Source organism: Papilio xuthus, unplaced genomic scaffold, assembly GCF_000836235.2.
Source record: "Papilio xuthus unplaced genomic scaffold, Pxut_1.1 DF827570.1, whole genome shotgun sequence".
Classification (NCBI taxonomy): Eukaryota; Metazoa; Arthropoda; class Insecta; order Lepidoptera; family Papilionidae; genus Papilio; species Papilio xuthus.
Window position 1 is genome coordinate 554,098 of NW_013531079.1, and position 15,985 is coordinate 570,082.

General features: G+C 38.0%; 3 protein-coding genes across 3 annotated transcripts; 1 reads left to right on the top strand and 2 right to left on the bottom strand.

Moving 5' to 3' along the window:
- Window positions 1–265: 265 nt before the first annotated feature.
- On the bottom strand, window positions 266–2,426 carry LOC106118619 (heat shock protein 68). The gene has a single exon (XM_013313289.1). It carries the CDS (start codon window positions 2,283–2,285, stop codon window positions 387–389), a length of 1,899 nt encoding a protein of 632 aa, XP_013168743.1. The 5' UTR covers window positions 2,286–2,426; the 3' UTR covers window positions 266–386.
- Window positions 2,427–6,438: 4,012 nt separating this feature from the next.
- Hsp83 (Heat shock protein 83) lies at window positions 6,439–8,913 on the bottom strand. The gene has a single exon (XM_013313288.1). It carries the CDS (start codon window positions 8,746–8,748, stop codon window positions 6,595–6,597), a length of 2,154 nt encoding a protein of 717 aa, XP_013168742.1. The 5' UTR covers window positions 8,749–8,913; the 3' UTR covers window positions 6,439–6,594.
- A 2,144-nt stretch (window positions 8,914–11,057) lies between these two features.
- Window positions 11,058–11,760, top strand: LOC106118556 (protein lethal(2)essential for life). The gene has a single exon (XM_013313221.1). The coding sequence runs from the start codon at window positions 11,157–11,159 to the stop codon at window positions 11,718–11,720; it is 564 nt and encodes a 187-aa protein (XP_013168675.1). The 5' UTR covers window positions 11,058–11,156; the 3' UTR covers window positions 11,721–11,760.
- The last annotated feature ends 4,225 nt before the right edge of the window (window positions 11,761–15,985 follow it).

Genomic DNA, 15,985 nt, shown 5'->3' on the forward strand with positions numbered 1-15,985 from the left:
ATTCTACAGTGGTATGAGATGCTTATAAGTGCACTATAAATAGAATATTTATAGAGCACATTTGGGAAAATAATTCTCGTAAGAGTGGGTTCCGACTGCATTGACACTCGTATTTTATGTATGTTGTCTCTGTTGTTCTCTAAGAAAATGTAAGGGACGACAAATACATAATTATACAGTGTTAGTGCAGTAGAGTTCTGGGGTTATGTTGTTTTGTAAATTATCTGTAATTTATTGCAAAAAAAACACAGAACATTTCTGATAACATTGTTTTATTTACAACTGACATAAGCCGCATTGAGCTTACAGTGATACAAAAATAAATATCAGTCTTAACAAAATATATCACGATTTATGTAGATAACCTTTGAGATCATTTATTTGGCTCAATCCACTTCTTCGACAGTGGGTCCCTCGCGCTGTCCTCCCGGCATGCCGCCTTGTGGGCCAGCCTGCGCGCCGCCATGCATCTTTGTCATGATGGGGGAGCAGAGGCGCTGCAGCTGCTGCAGGCGGTGCTCGTATTCCTCGCGCTCAGCCAGCGTGTTGTTGTCCAGCCACTTCAGCGCGTCGTCACATTCGCGCCGCGCCGAGCTCTTGTCATCTTCGCTTAACTTGTCTCCCGCCTCGTCCAGCGCCTGCTTCACACTGAACACATAAGACTCAAGCTGGTTGCGGGCAGCGACCCTCTGTCGCTGCTTCTCGTCTTCTTCTCTGTAGCGCTCCGCCTCGGACAGCATACGGTCGATGTCGGCTTGCGACAGCCGTCCCTTGTCGTTCTTGATCACGATGTTCTTGCTGCGGCCCGTGCTATTCTCCTTAGCGGACACGTTCAGGATGCCGTTCGCGTCCAGGTCGAAGGTGACATCTATCTTCGGCACGCCGCGCGGCGCCGGCGGGATGCCAGTCAAGTCGAACGTGCCCAGTAAGTTGTTGTCCTTGGTCATCGCACGCTCGCCTTCGTACACCTGGATGGTGACCGCCGGCTGGTTATCAGAGTACGTGGTGAAGGTCTGGCTCTGCTTGCACGGGATCTTGGAGTTCCGCTCAACGATCTTTGTCATCACTCCACCGGCGGTCTCGATGCCTAGTGATAGTGGCGCCACGTCCACCAGCAACACGTCCTGTATCTTAGAGTCCTTCTCGCCGCTGAGTATGGCGGCCTGCACGGCAGCACCGTACGCCACGGCTTCGTCGGGGTTGATGGACAAGTTCAGCTTCTTGCCGCAGAAGAAGTTCTGTAGCAAGTTCTGCACTTTCGGGATGCGCGTGGATCCGCCCACCAGCACCACATCGTGGATCTGGCTCTTGTCCATCTTAGCGTCCTTGAGCGCCTTCTCGACAGGTTCCAGGGTGCCGCGGAACAGATCAGAGTTGAGCTCCTCGAAGCGGGCACGGGAGACTCGGGTGTAAAAGTCGATGCCTTCATAGAGCGCGTCGATCTCGATGGTTGCCTCGGTGCTCGAGGAGAGCGTGCGCTTGGCGCGCTCGGCTGCTGTACGCAGGCGACGCAGTGCACGCGGGTTCATACGCAAATCCTTTTTGTACTTGCGCTGGAACTCGTCCGCGAGGTGGTTAACCAGTCTGTTGTCGAAGTCTTCACCTCCAAGATGCGTGTCGCCGGCGGTAGCTTTGACTTCGAACAAGGAGCCCTCGTCAATGGTCAGGATTGATACGTCGAAAGTACCACCGCCGAGGTCGAATATCAGAACATTGCGCTCACCCTTCAGGTTCTTGTCCAAGCCGTAAGCCAGTGCGGCGGCTGTGGGCTCGTTGATGATACGCAACACATTCAGGCCGGCGATGGCGCCCGCGTCCTTGGTAGCCTGCCGCTGCGAGTCGTTGAAGTAAGCTGGCACTGTGATAACAGCTTCCCGCACCGTGCTGCCGAGGTATGCCTCCGCGGTCTCCTTCATTTTCGTCAGCACCATGCTGCTGATCTCTTCCGGCGCAAACCTCTTCCTCTCACCCTTGAACTCCACCTCGATTTTGGGTTTTCCGCTTTCATTGACAACTTTGAACGGCCAATGTTTCATGTCTTGCTGAATCTTGGGGTCATCGAATTTGCGTCCTATCAGACGCTTAGCGTCGAACACTGTGTTGTTGGGGTTGAGGGCCACCTGGTTCTTAGCCGCATCGCCGATCAGCCGCTCCGTGTCTGTGAATGCTACGTACGATGGTGTTGTCCTGTTGCCTTGGTCGTTGGCGATGATCTCCACGTTTCCATGCTGCCAGACTCCAACGCACGAATACGTCGTTCCCAAATCTATTCCAATTGCTGGCATTTTATTATATTTATCAATTTACTTCTTGAATACACACAATAATATTTTACTGCTCGTAAATAACTCCGGTAATAACCGAACACTTCTCTTCGTCCTCTTTGTATCGCGTTTCAAATAATATTAAACTTCCCGCGCCAGTTGCCGCGCTTTTATAGTGTACGAATCAAATTCTAGAAACTTCATCTCGTTGCGAGAACGAGCCAATCAGATGGCGAATAATATCGAACATTCTAGAACCGTGGCAGACCGACCAATGGCAGCGCAGTGCACAAAAAAGGTTCGGATCGATTCAACCTACGACGTAAGCAAAGGGATGCCATATGTAAACGTTTTTCCAAAATAAGCGGGAATTTATTTTTAGGCAATTTAATGTTCATAATAAAATTAAATCTATTTCTATATTAATGTGTTTTGTACTTGAGTACTCTTCTTTTTTTGTTAAATTATTATTAACCAAATATATTGTATTCGAACGTTAACAACATTATATTTAATAAGATGATTATACCTAATATTAAATCTGATTTACGATTTTTTCATATTTTATCAATATAAAATCTTTAATTTTTATCATTATATTTAATCTTTCATTTGTAAATATTACAAGGCAATATAAAACACGAAGTACGGATACATTCTAGATTTTCCCCAAATCGAGACATCAACGTCGCAAAAGGTTAGACTACAGTCTGTCCATTTTTGTCTGAGTGGTTAAGGTCAATAAATAAAACACACATATAAATAGGTTATTTTATTACCTACGACGCTTTTATGTCAAGAACAAACTAGAATATGATTCTATTTTTATATTTTTACTAGCTGCCGCCCGCGACACCGTCCGCGCGGAATAAAAAAAATACTTAATAAGTAGCCTTTGTGTTCTTCCAGACGATGTTCTATATACATGCAAAATTTCATCAAGATCCGTTGAGCCGTTTGGAGATTGGACCTTGTAAGAAACAACCATCCATTTAAACTTATTAAGATATGTTTAAATTATAAAATTAATTTATTTCTAGAATAATAAATTATTTAATATTTTCATAAATCTGTTGTTAAAAAAGTCGAAGTTGCTATGTTATTGATTTTAAGAGTATTATGGCGAGTAATCCCGAAAGTCGTCGAGGGACCAAAGCTCCGACCGGCTCCGACGGCGTAAATAGACACGCGAAAAAGGTCATAGCAAATTGACAGTCCGTGGCCAGAGATAGACCCAAATATTGTTAACTTGTTTAACCTCTATTAGAAAGATATTGAAAACATCCAGAACGATCCATGAATGGACGGAATCATTTACTACACGGCATGCAATGCCAAGACCAGAATAACTTCAAACAATAAATAAATAATTTAATATAAATTCTTGTGAGTTTAAACTGTGTGAACAAATTTAAAAAAACGTGTTGTCTCTTTTTTTTCTAAGAGAGTGAGCAGTATAAACATATGTTTTTGACGCACAAAATTTCTCTGGAGTCTTTTACCCAATGGTATAGGTATATCTATATATATAAAAGAATGTCGTGTTAATTACACTATTTATAACTCAAGAACGGCTTTACCGATATGCCTGAAAATTGGTGAGTAGGTAGCTTACAGCCAGGAGACGGACATAGGATACTATTTATTCTTTTTTTTTCGAATTTATTGCCTTGAAGAACTGCTTTTTATTTAACTTACTTATAAAAATGGATAGATTGGTGTTTCAAGATATCTCTAGAACAGCTGAACGTGTCTCGATTAAATTTGGCATACGTATAGAACATAGTCTGAAAGAACACATATGCTACACTAATTATCTATTATGCTATATTAATATTTTTTTATATATCCACGCGGACGGAGTCGTGGGCGATAGCTAGTTTTTTTATAAAGAAACAAAAGACAACAATAATTTGACTTCATGGTTTCTAACCTTTTATAGATTTTTCTAATAATAAATAAAAGGTCGTTTTTTTTTGGCTAAATAATTTTTGAAATCGGTCAAATAGTTTTTGATTTTTGTATACTTAGTATAAAAATAATGACAAATCTATTCTCTTTATATTATTAAGTGAAGACATAAAGTATTGGAAGACATAGATAGAACTAGCATTTTACTTTTAAACTACGAAAATTCACTTATCTGAATGAATTTGAACTATTCATCATATCGGAAATATCTTTTAAAATAATCGTACAATTCCAAATGAACATAACCAAAGAGGTTTTGTAAACAATGGCGTAGAAAATTCGAGAACTTTCATCAACGCGTCAAAAGGGCGGAGTCGCAGAGTATTGATCCAGCGAACTTGCGAGCAACCAGGTCAAATGCGCCACTAGAAATAGACCGACCGACTTCTAGAACTTTCTATATATGATATGAATCACATTTTTGTGCATAAGTTTTAAAATAAGGTTTTATTGACACAATAAAAGACAATCTTACGAATTCTCTGACTCATGAATTACTGTTTGTTGTCGTCATACTTATATCAAATTATATGTCTGTTTAATTTAATGTAGAGAAGGATAACATGTTTCGATATAAATGTTTCGATGATGGAAACTCATATCTATAAAATAGTGATGATAAGTTATAAAAAAGTAATACTAAGAGTAAAATAATTATAATAACTTACGATTTAATTAATATTTTTGGTCTAATTTTGAAAAATTAAGGTGTGTTATTATCTTGAGCTTCCACGGTTTTGCTAAAACATTTCAAAGGATTTGAGTAATATAATATTAATAGGTGTTTTAACCTTTTGTCCACGGCTGATTTAAATTATAGACTGCTGAGATAAATTATAGATGTTTATAGTAATAAAGAAGCATGTTTTATGTTTTTTTTGGAGTAGAGGAGTTCTTAAGTGGAGACCACAGGTCGGCAAACGTAGTGTAGGACGTCCTCAGACTCGGTGGAGTGATGATCTTCGCAGGGCAGCTGGCAAGAGCTGGATGAGAGTGGCCGAGGATCGTGCTCAGTGGCGTGCCATGGGAGAGGCCTATGTCCAGCAGTGTACTAGTATAGGCTGATGATGATGATGATCATGTTTTATCCTTAATGTAAGTGAAAACTTCTAGCTAACTCGTGTATAAGATGGCCATAAAGATAATAAAATATATAAAAGTAAAGTTAAAGACTATTAAAAGAGAATAAAAGTGAAATAAAATACTTTGCTAACCTTAAATTGTTTGTCGATTGATATTTTTTGATACCAAAATATAACACTAGATGGCGTTGAAGTTTATTATTTAACCCCTATATTTATACTCGTGTAATTAAATTAGTAAAACTTATACTTATTTGGAATTGATTTGCTTAAAAGTCGTCGACATCCTCAGTTACAAATAATTGTATATTCACGGGGAAAAACAATAAAGCCATTCTTTTGTTTTATAATGAAGTGGAAATTAAAGAATAAAAGTGGGAATCCCATTTGTTACCCAGTACTTATCATTAGCTTACTATACGTCCCCACCAAAAGGCTCGGAGCCTAAGTTAAGATAGTGCTTCTTCACGTTGACTCGTCTGCGCAGTCGCGAAACATACACATGGGGCGTAACCATTAAAAATATATTTATGCTTAAAAAGAATCAAAATCTTAATCGTATACAGGTGCTGATCATGAGTATTGTATGGGCTCTCTGGCGCCAATTAGTGTTTACACTATGCCAGTTGTATTGCAAGATCGGTCATCGTGGCGATTTTTGGGGGAGGCCTATGCCCAGCTGTGGGCGTCTCATGGATGACTAGACAGTTGTATTGCAGCTGTGATTTTGACCGCTACTGTCCAGACATAAGCAACAACATGTCTACAACATGGCAGTAAGAAAGTAGCGTTGGCCTGGCTCACTGGCGCAGCGCCATTTTATTTTTAAATCACCGCTGGTTTTGAACACTACTGTTTTACTGTACTGGCATAATAAGTATTTTTAGACTGGACCAAAAGTAGCTTAATAGATAACAGGAGTTTTACTAACGGGATCTATAGGTACACTTACTAGAGATTACCAAGTCTGGAACGACAAATTTTACAGAGTAAAAATAAAGAACCAACAAATCGTATTTTTTCGTTTATTTTATTTACAACGCTCTCAAATTTTATTTGTTTATCACAAGTTCTAATGAGTACAAGGATTAAGATAAATAAAAATAGAAGGATAAAAAAAATAAACTTAAAAGTTAAAATTTATTTATTAATCGTAATTAATAATGGAATTTTTTGAACTAAATCAGTCTTTGGTTGTACACCAGTGCACAAAATAAACGGCGATAACCACATAACCATTAGAACATGGCGGTACTAGACGGGAACATAACTGAGATTTAATCGACCTCCTCCATGCGCGACGCGTCGTCAGCGTCCACCTCGAGGGCGGGCACCTCGCCAGCGCCAGACTCTTCAACCTGGATGGGCTCGTCCTCGTCGATGCCCAGACCCAGCTTGATCATGCGGTAGATGCGCGACGCATGCACCTGAGGCTCGTCCAGTGTGAAGCCCGACGACAGCAGAGCAGTCTCGTACAGCAAGATGACCAGGTCCTTAACGGCCTTGTCGTTCTTGTCAGCCTCCGCCTTCTGTCGCAGAGTCTCTACGATGGAGTGGTCAGGGTTGATCTCGAGGTGCTTCTTGGCGGCCATGTAGCCCATGGTCGACGTGTCGCGGAGCGCCTGCGCCTTCATGATGCGCTCCATGTTGGCCGACCAGCCGTATTGGGCGGTCACGATGCAGCACGGAGACTCCACCAGCCTGTTGGATACGACGACCTTCTCAACTTTGTTGTCCAGAATGTTCTTCATGACCTTGCAGAGTCCCTCGAACTTGACTTTGTCCTCCTCGCGCTTCTTCTTCTCCTCCTCGTCCTCAGGCAGCTCGAGACCCTCCTTGGTGACAGAGACCAGAGTCTTGCCGTCGAACTCTCGGAGCTGCTGTACGACATACTCATCGATGGGCTCAGTCATGTACACGACCTCGTAGCCGCGCTTCTTAACCCTCTCAACGAACGACGAGTTGGCAACCTGGTCACGGTTTTCGCCGGTGATGTAGTAGATGTGCTTCTGGTTCTCCTTCATGCGCGACACGTACTCCTTCATGGAGCATGCCTCATCGCCAGACGCCGACGTGTGGTAGCGCAGCAAGTCAGCCAACTTCGACCTGTTCTGAGAGTCCTCGTGGATGCCAAGCTTCAAGTTCTTGCTGAACTGTTCGTAGAACTTCTTGTAATTTTCTTTGTCTTCTGCGAGCTCCTCGAAGAGCTCGAGACATTTCTTAACTAAGTTCTTGCGGATTACTTTAAGAATCTTGTTCTGTTGCAGCATCTCACGAGAGATGTTAAGGGGTAGGTCCTCGCTGTCGACTACGCCCTTGATGAAGTTGAGGTACTCGGGGATCAGATCCTCGCAGTTGTCCATGATGAACACGCGGCGGACGTACAGCTTGATGTTGTTCTTCCGCTTCTTGTTCTCAAAGAGGTCGAAGGGCGCGCGGCGAGGTACGAACAGTAGCGCACGGAACTCGAGCTGACCTTCCACGGAGAAGTGCTTTACTGCCAGGTGGTCTTCCCAGTCGTTAGTGAGGGACTTGTAGAAGTCTCCGTACTCCTCATGTGTGATATCGTCAGCGTTGCGTGTCCAGATTGGCTTGGTTTTGTTCAACTCCTCGTCCTCGGTGTACTTCTCTTTGATAGTCTTCTTCTTCTTCTTTTCCTTATTGCTGTCTTCTTCTTCATCCTCGCCGACGTCCTCAATTTTAGGCTTGTCGTCCTCTTTCTCTTCTTTCTTTTCTTCCTCGGCCTCGTCGTCAGACAATTCCTTTTCACGTTCCTTTTCTACGACGAGTTTGATGGGGTAACCGATGAACTGTGAGTGTTTCTTGACAATTTCCTTGATCTTGTGCTCCTCCAGGTATTCTGTCAGGTCTTCCTTCACATAAAGGACGATCTTTGTACCGCGGCCGAGGGGCTCGCCTGGGTCGGGACGCACTGTGAACGAACCTCCGGCCGCAGACTCCCACATGTATTGCTCGTCATCATTGTGTTTGGAGTGAACTGTGACACGATCAGCTACCAAGTAGCAAGAGTAGAAACCTACACCAAACTGACCGATCATGCTGATGTCGGCTCCTGCTTGTAACGCCTCCATGAACGCCTTTGTTCCGGACTTTGCAATCGTACCCAGGTTGTTGACTAGATCTGCCTTTGTCATACCAATACCGGTGTCGATGATTGTCAGTGTGCCTTCGCTCTTGTTGGGAACGATTTTGATGTAAAGTTCCTTACCGCTGTCAAGTTTTGACGGATCTGTGAGTGATTCATATCGGATCTTGTCCAAGGCATCAGATGAGTTAGAAATCAGCTCTCGAAGGAAGATTTCTTTGTTCGAGTAGAATGTGTTGATGATCAGGGACATAAGCTGGGCGATCTCCGCCTGAAAGGCGAAGGTCTCCACCTCGCCCGATTGGACCTGCATCTCTTCTGGCATCTTGAATAAATCACTTGAAACTGATTCTATAAAATATATTTATGTTTCTTTATTCACAGAATGCTTGACTGCAACGCGGTTTGATAAAGAGCACGTGTTGAAATCGCCGAGTATCGCACTAACGTCTCCCTCACTTGTATTTCTCAAATAACGCCGGTTTTCAATACACGTGTCTTTTATACACTCGCACTGTAGCGACATCTGTGATCCAATGGAAAATTCTAGATTTGGCGCGCCACTTTCCAGGGGTTTCAAATCGTAGGAGAAACATTTTCGAGTGGTCATTCAGTTTACAAATTTTAGTTGTAAAAATTTAATCAAGTTATTATACAAATATACCCTATGTCACCCGGGGATACTGTAGCTTCCCAACAGTAAGATAATTTGTCTAATCGGTTCAGTAGTTTCGGAGCCTATTCAATGCAAAAGAACACACAATCAAATCTTTCCTCCAAATAATAATAGGATAGGCTACTAATATTGCTGTAGAAAGTGCAAAAATTAAAAAAAAAATAGACACACTGATGTTTGTATTCTTGTAAAAAAAAGTCTTATTTAAACGGTTTAGGAACCTTTGTAGCGATTATATACGCTACAGGAAGATTGAACTATGAGTTATAAATTAAGATTTATTATTTACTGAAAAAGTAGTAATTAAACACAGTTTTTAAATAGGACCAAAAATGTTATCATGTTCCGAAAGGTTGAGGATATCAGATTGACCAACTTTTAGTTTCGCTACTCTCCGCATTGTGGCGCTACGAGAGTAGTTGTTAAAAGTGATAGAACATTCTCGAAAGTTCTGGAACCTTCGATCAATTCCTTCTAAACAATTACTTAATGAAAGTAAACTTATGATATTAAAGTGCTAGAAATATACGTTTAAACATTTAAGCTACATTTATGTAAAAAGTCAAAAATATCAGTCTTAATTACGGTGTTTTATTTATTTTAGCACTTTGTTCTAGAACATTCCATGTTCTTCCGGTTACTAGTTCATCTTTTCGACACTCGTGGCGCTGTAGTCATCCGGATTAACCGACCGGTAGTAGTTACTTTGCCGGGTTCTAGATAGATCCATTTACTTTTGTATTGATTTTATGCATTTTAGCCTTGTGGTACATCTTTATATTATAATACGTATACCTACTACGATTACACATCATACATGTGTATAGAAAAAATGCTTTATAAATTATGACTATTTTTAAGGTTATATTTACTTTGGTGTCATGTTGTTAGCGTGCGTTTTAATTTCATTTTATATACTAATTGACTGCCTTTTAGGCTTCCGAAACATGTGAAAAGGAATGTTATTTACAATTGAACTACCATTTATCTATCAAATATCAACAAATTTATTTTTATCATAAAGAAAGAATTTTTTTGTTAAAGTTAGATTCAGGATATAAATAGATTCTTTAACAAAGAAGAGAGAATAAGTACTACCAACAATTAACTTGCAATTCATTCCAATTATACTTGTTCAGATCATAATTAACGCGGAAACAGTTCTAGAGAAGATTAGGTTCCAAGTAGATAAGAATTCCTAGCGGCGAACGTTATTCACATACATGATGCAATTTAAGGTTAGGTTTATAACAGAAAACTGTCGATTGAATGTGCTTTAATTTATTTAGATTAAATCGCAATAAATTTTAATTATTTAACCCATGATGATAATCCAAAATATGTTAGTCAAGGCTCATGATTTTGCTAATTATACAGGAAAGAAAGACATGCACATATAAATGTTATACATACTAATATAGTATTGTAAAATGTCTGGCTGTGGCGTGATATTTTTGTTTTGGCGGGAACTTTTTTTCCGTTCTGCTTGTGATACATTATTTTTGAGTTAAATTTTTTTAATGATTTCTGAATATTTTAAGAATTTATGTAAACGTTTTTATGAAAAAGTTAGTATTTAATTGCTGAATTTTTAAGTAATTGAAATAAACTTAATCGCCATCTATCGGCAGTTTTTGGATGTACATGAAACAATAGAGTTGTTGCTAGTTTTCGTCAAGAGATGGCGAAGAAAAAAAAATCACAATTACAGATTTATGTAGGTTCTTATTTCAAAAATTTAAGGTTAATTAAATTTATTAATATTAATTTTAGAAAATTATATTTGTAAATCTGCATAACACAATGTCAGGAGTTTATGTAATTATTAATTGTAAAAATTTTTAGTTTCGCTATTTGACGATAGATGTCGTTTGCTCAAAGAATTATCTAGTACGTTCCAGAATTTTCTGGTGCTGTTCCATTCGGAGACTGGTAATATAAAACCGACGCAGCCTTGGCGCGGTTATGCAGTATATTGAGCTACAAGTTCTGAGACAAGCGAGTTTTACGTTATTTGAGTGATTGAAAACTTTTATTCGTAAACTTTTCAATCAAAAATGGCACTTTTACCGTTGTTATTTGACGATATTACGCCGAGACGTGTACGGGATCCTCTTTTTGACATGGATATATCGGATGATTTGCTTCTAGATGTGTTGGACCGACGCCCATCTCTACGACTACGACAATACATTCGACCATGGAGAAATTTATCGGCAATGAATCGAGATGTTGGATCTACCATTAAAACTGACAGAGACAAGTTTCAAGTAAATTTAGACGTTCAGCATTTCGCTCCTGAGGAAATAACGGTAAAAACTATCGATGGATATATCGTAGTGGAAGGAAAACATGAAGAAAAGCAAGATGAACATGGTTATATATCTCGTCAGTTCAAAAGACGTTACGCCCTTCCAGAGGATTGTAACCCAGAAACTGTTGAATCTAAATTATCTTCAGATGGAGTGCTAACAGTGTCCGCTCCAAGAGAATCCAGTCATAAAGGCGAGAGAGTCATTCCAGTGACCCAGACTGGACCGGTAAGAAGGAAGAAGCAAGAAGAAGAACAAAACGGTGACGTAGAAGAAATGAAGACACCGCAGAAGAAGAAGAGACGTTAAAATAAAATGTAGATTTTTAACCTACTGTAATAATTTTAAAGACTGATTTTTTTTTGTAAATTTTAAATAAATAAGTATTCAACTCATTGGTTGTTTCATTTAAGGCTATTTTTGATTATTTAAATTTAAGAATAAATCTATGATATTATAGATAAAACATTAAAAACGAATAATTTACTAAAATATAACATTAAAAGGAGTCCCTTTAGGCGAGGTAAAAAAAATAAAGCGATTCCTTCCTTTAAGATTTTATATACATAATAAATTTTTTCTTCAAAATACTAACTGAGAGCACTTAGTCATATTATAGTGGATTAGGCATTTCTTAAAATATTGACATTAATACAGCTTTCTATCATTAGGAAAAGATCATTTGGTTACATATTAACAATCCAAAATTCCAAAGAGAAAAACTAAAATCTTAATATAAAATACATGAAGACTAATAAAAATGAAGAAAAAAATAATAATGCATACTTTTATCGAAATAAAAAAAGAGGTTGTCATTTCGTCTTTACGCTTATTTGTATTAATGTCTGATTATGGACGTTGTACTAACTGTCGCCAGCTCTGTCCATGTGAAATTAAAAAAAAACTAAATTAGTATATGTGTTCTTCCAGACTGTTCTACATATATGCCAAATTTCATCTAGATCCATGCAGCGGTTCTAGAGATATCTTCTAACAAATATCCATCCATCCACCCAATCATTAACAATCTTATCCACTAACGATATATTACAAAACCATTATTATCTTTAGTTCTTTATGAAAAAAGACGAGTTAATCTATATTTTTGTTCATCTATTAAGCTGTTTGTTATTCACAATAAGTTTAAACATTATATCGTTATAAATAAAAATAGTAAATTTTAGTAGTAAAATAAATTATTTAAATATTATTCCGACTTGGCTCCACCGCACCGTGCGAAAGAGAAGGCGATAGTCTACACCTCGAGGTCATTATCGATTCTCGAAGGTTCTAGAGACACTAGCTTTTACATGCGGAGACGCTTGCTCATTTATCTCAAATTAATATCTTCACGGGGAAAATAATTCTGGTATAAAGGAAGGTCACTTTATGTTGTTTTCTTAAGCCTTGACAACTTGTGTATAAAAGTTTTTATGTTAATTACGATTTAAAGTAACTATTACCTAATTAACAATAAATTTATACTAAATATTAAAAAAAAAATCCGATAAAAAAGCAAAGTAACTATTCGACTTCTACAAGTATTTTATTATAGTTGAAATTTATTTTCTTTTATTTTATAATAATTTTTGAAAACAGTAATAAAATAAAATATTATTTTTCAAATATCCCGACATGGCTCCACCGCACCGAGGGAAAGAGAAAGCGATAGGGATGTTTCACCGGTCGGTTTTAGGGTTGTCAACTTTCAAGAAATTAAACGAACAATGACAGCGAAAAAAAATCCTTAGTGACTTGTCAACACTGATAATAAGAAAAAATGATATCCAGTGGGTTATTTTCACATCAAACCACTGTGACTTGAAGCTATGGATGTCATACATGTAGCCAGAAAATACGTCATGAAAACCCGAAGACGCGGCAACCCTACGCAGCCAACTCTCTCCCACGTCGGGAGAGATCGAGGTGTTGCCATGATAATATTAAATTGTGCCGAAATAATTATAATACGTATTTATTTTAGAATTATATATTTTTTTATTATTTAGGTAGTGTCCTCTACCGCTTTTTATTTTAACTTCTGAAATGTTTTGAATCATATGCCCTAATATTGAATTTTTCTATCCATCTTAACATACTAAAATAAGCAATAAAATGTTCTATAAATGTCATAGCAAAACTTGTATGCGATATTTCAATATACATTGTATTACAAAAATTAATCCAATAAGAATCTAGTTTTTTTGTTAGCCTATTACAATTTTCAAAGTGGAATATTCTCCCAAAAATTTCAGGAAAATTTTGCCTTCACCAACATTTGGGCGTTGGAATAAATTGAATTCACCCCATCCCCTAGCCGATCTCGAACATTCTATCCCGTTCCAGCGTTATTCTATTGATTTACTGAGCGTTCTCTCGATTCTGGATTCTGATTGGACGATCCTGGAACTTCGCAGCTTTTCTTCCAGGACCGTGCTATATAAAAGCTAGGCAGCCGGCGTGGTAGCCATAAGCCCGTGAGCATTCAGCTCACGGGCACCTCCCGCCGTGGATATGGGAAGGATATTAATACAGTTGGAACCCACTGTCTCCGATTCGTATTGGGCTCAAGCAAGTCATCATCCATCAGTGCAAATGTAATCGGGAGAGTGTGTTGGTGCGAAGATGAAGGGCCACGGCGTTGGAGGGCCAGTCTCCGAGAGAAGAGACGGGCCCGCCGCCCCTGACCGACGGTGGGCCCGTCATACACAATGAAGACATCTCCGTTAGTTTTGTTTGAAATATTAATAATAATATTTCATTCAAAATTAACTTTATGGAGGAATAAATAGTGTTAAGTGCTTGTAACATTAAAATGAATATCATTGTTTTAATGTTACAAGAATAATTGGTGTTACATCCTTACATGTTACGTAACATGTACTAAAATAAAGAGATATTAAAAAATTATTAATACGACTTCTGTGTTTTATTTATTATGTCCCTAATTGTTCATAATTTAAATTCACTTACACATTCCTATATTTCTATTTCCAATCACTAATATTAAATTCAATAATAACATTTGTTAACATTTTATGCGTTGCGATGTTCATTTGCGATTTACTTTGTCAATTTATATTTGGGCGAAGGTGAAATGCATCTAATCTAATTACTATGACTATAATATTATGATATAAAAGGAAAGTAATAAAAAATACGCATCTTAATAATCTTATATCTTATCTTACTAATATTATAAATGCGAATGTTCAGATGGATGGATGTTTGTTTGAAGGTATCTCTTAAACGGCTTAATAGATCTTGCTGAAATTTTGCATAGATGTAGACCTTAAGATGGAAGAACACATAGGGTACTTATTACGTTTTTTAAATACGGGCGGAATCACGGGCAGTTAAGCAAATAAAATAAACGAATTGTTAACCTGTCAGGTGAAATAGCTAAATTTATCAATTTTAATAACTTGAAAATTACTTTTTTACTAACTAGAAAGAATTCTCCGTAACATATATGTCTCGTAAATCCACAGACTACTAAAAAAAATCTTAATTATGAAACTAAATCTTCATTTTTACGAGTACAATTAAAAAGTAATCGTTTTATCGATCTAAAATAAAGATTAAAAAAAAATATGAAAAAGTTGCGACGAAATAAAACAATCATTAACTCTTATGTTTATTACTGTATAGTCCATACATACAACTTTATAAAATACTAGCGGACCCGACGACGTAGTCCTGTCTACACGTCTTTAATTTAAATAAATTAATATGAAGTTATTATTTGATGAAAATTGTGAATCTAAACCATTTCCAGATCCCCTTGGACACACACAAAAAATTTCATCAAAATCGGTCCAGTCGTTTGAGAGAAGTTCAGTGACATACACACTCACAGAAGAATTATATATATAAAGATACGATGACTATAAAATAATTTTTAACTTAGTTTTTTTTTAACTTTATTTTTTGTTTTTCTCTTGCCACAATAAAGGTTAAGCTTGATAAACCTCGAATGGTTGGTTAGAATTCAGAAATATATGTTTTAAATACATAATATAACCACATCAATCGAGAGATCAAAAATTCCATACAAATTAAACATAATAGAAATTCTAATAGTATTTTTAGGGTTCCGTACCTCATAGGAAAGAAACGGAACCCTTATAGGATCACTTTGTTGTCCGTCCGTCTGTCTGTCAAGACCCTTTTTCTTTAATAATTTTATTAAAATTAATATTATTAAAATGCTAGTTGTCGCTCGCGACTATGTCCATGAGAGATTAAAAAAAATAATCAGTTTATGTGTTCTTCCAGGCTATGCTCTTCATCTATGCCAAACACTATGTTAATATCTTTTAAAAACCATCCATCCATCCTAACATACGCATTTATAATAGTGGTAGATTTAAACATTTGCCGCCAGTAGGCTGGTAAAACGATGGTTGATAGTTCAGTTTTTCGTTATGGACGACGACGACTTTATATTTGTCTAACTTACATTGATTTATCAAAGCAAAATACAGTTTTATAACATAAAATACCTACGTACCGTCCGCACTAGCTACGTACCGCCCGCACTAGCTACGTACCGCCTGCACTAGCTACGTACC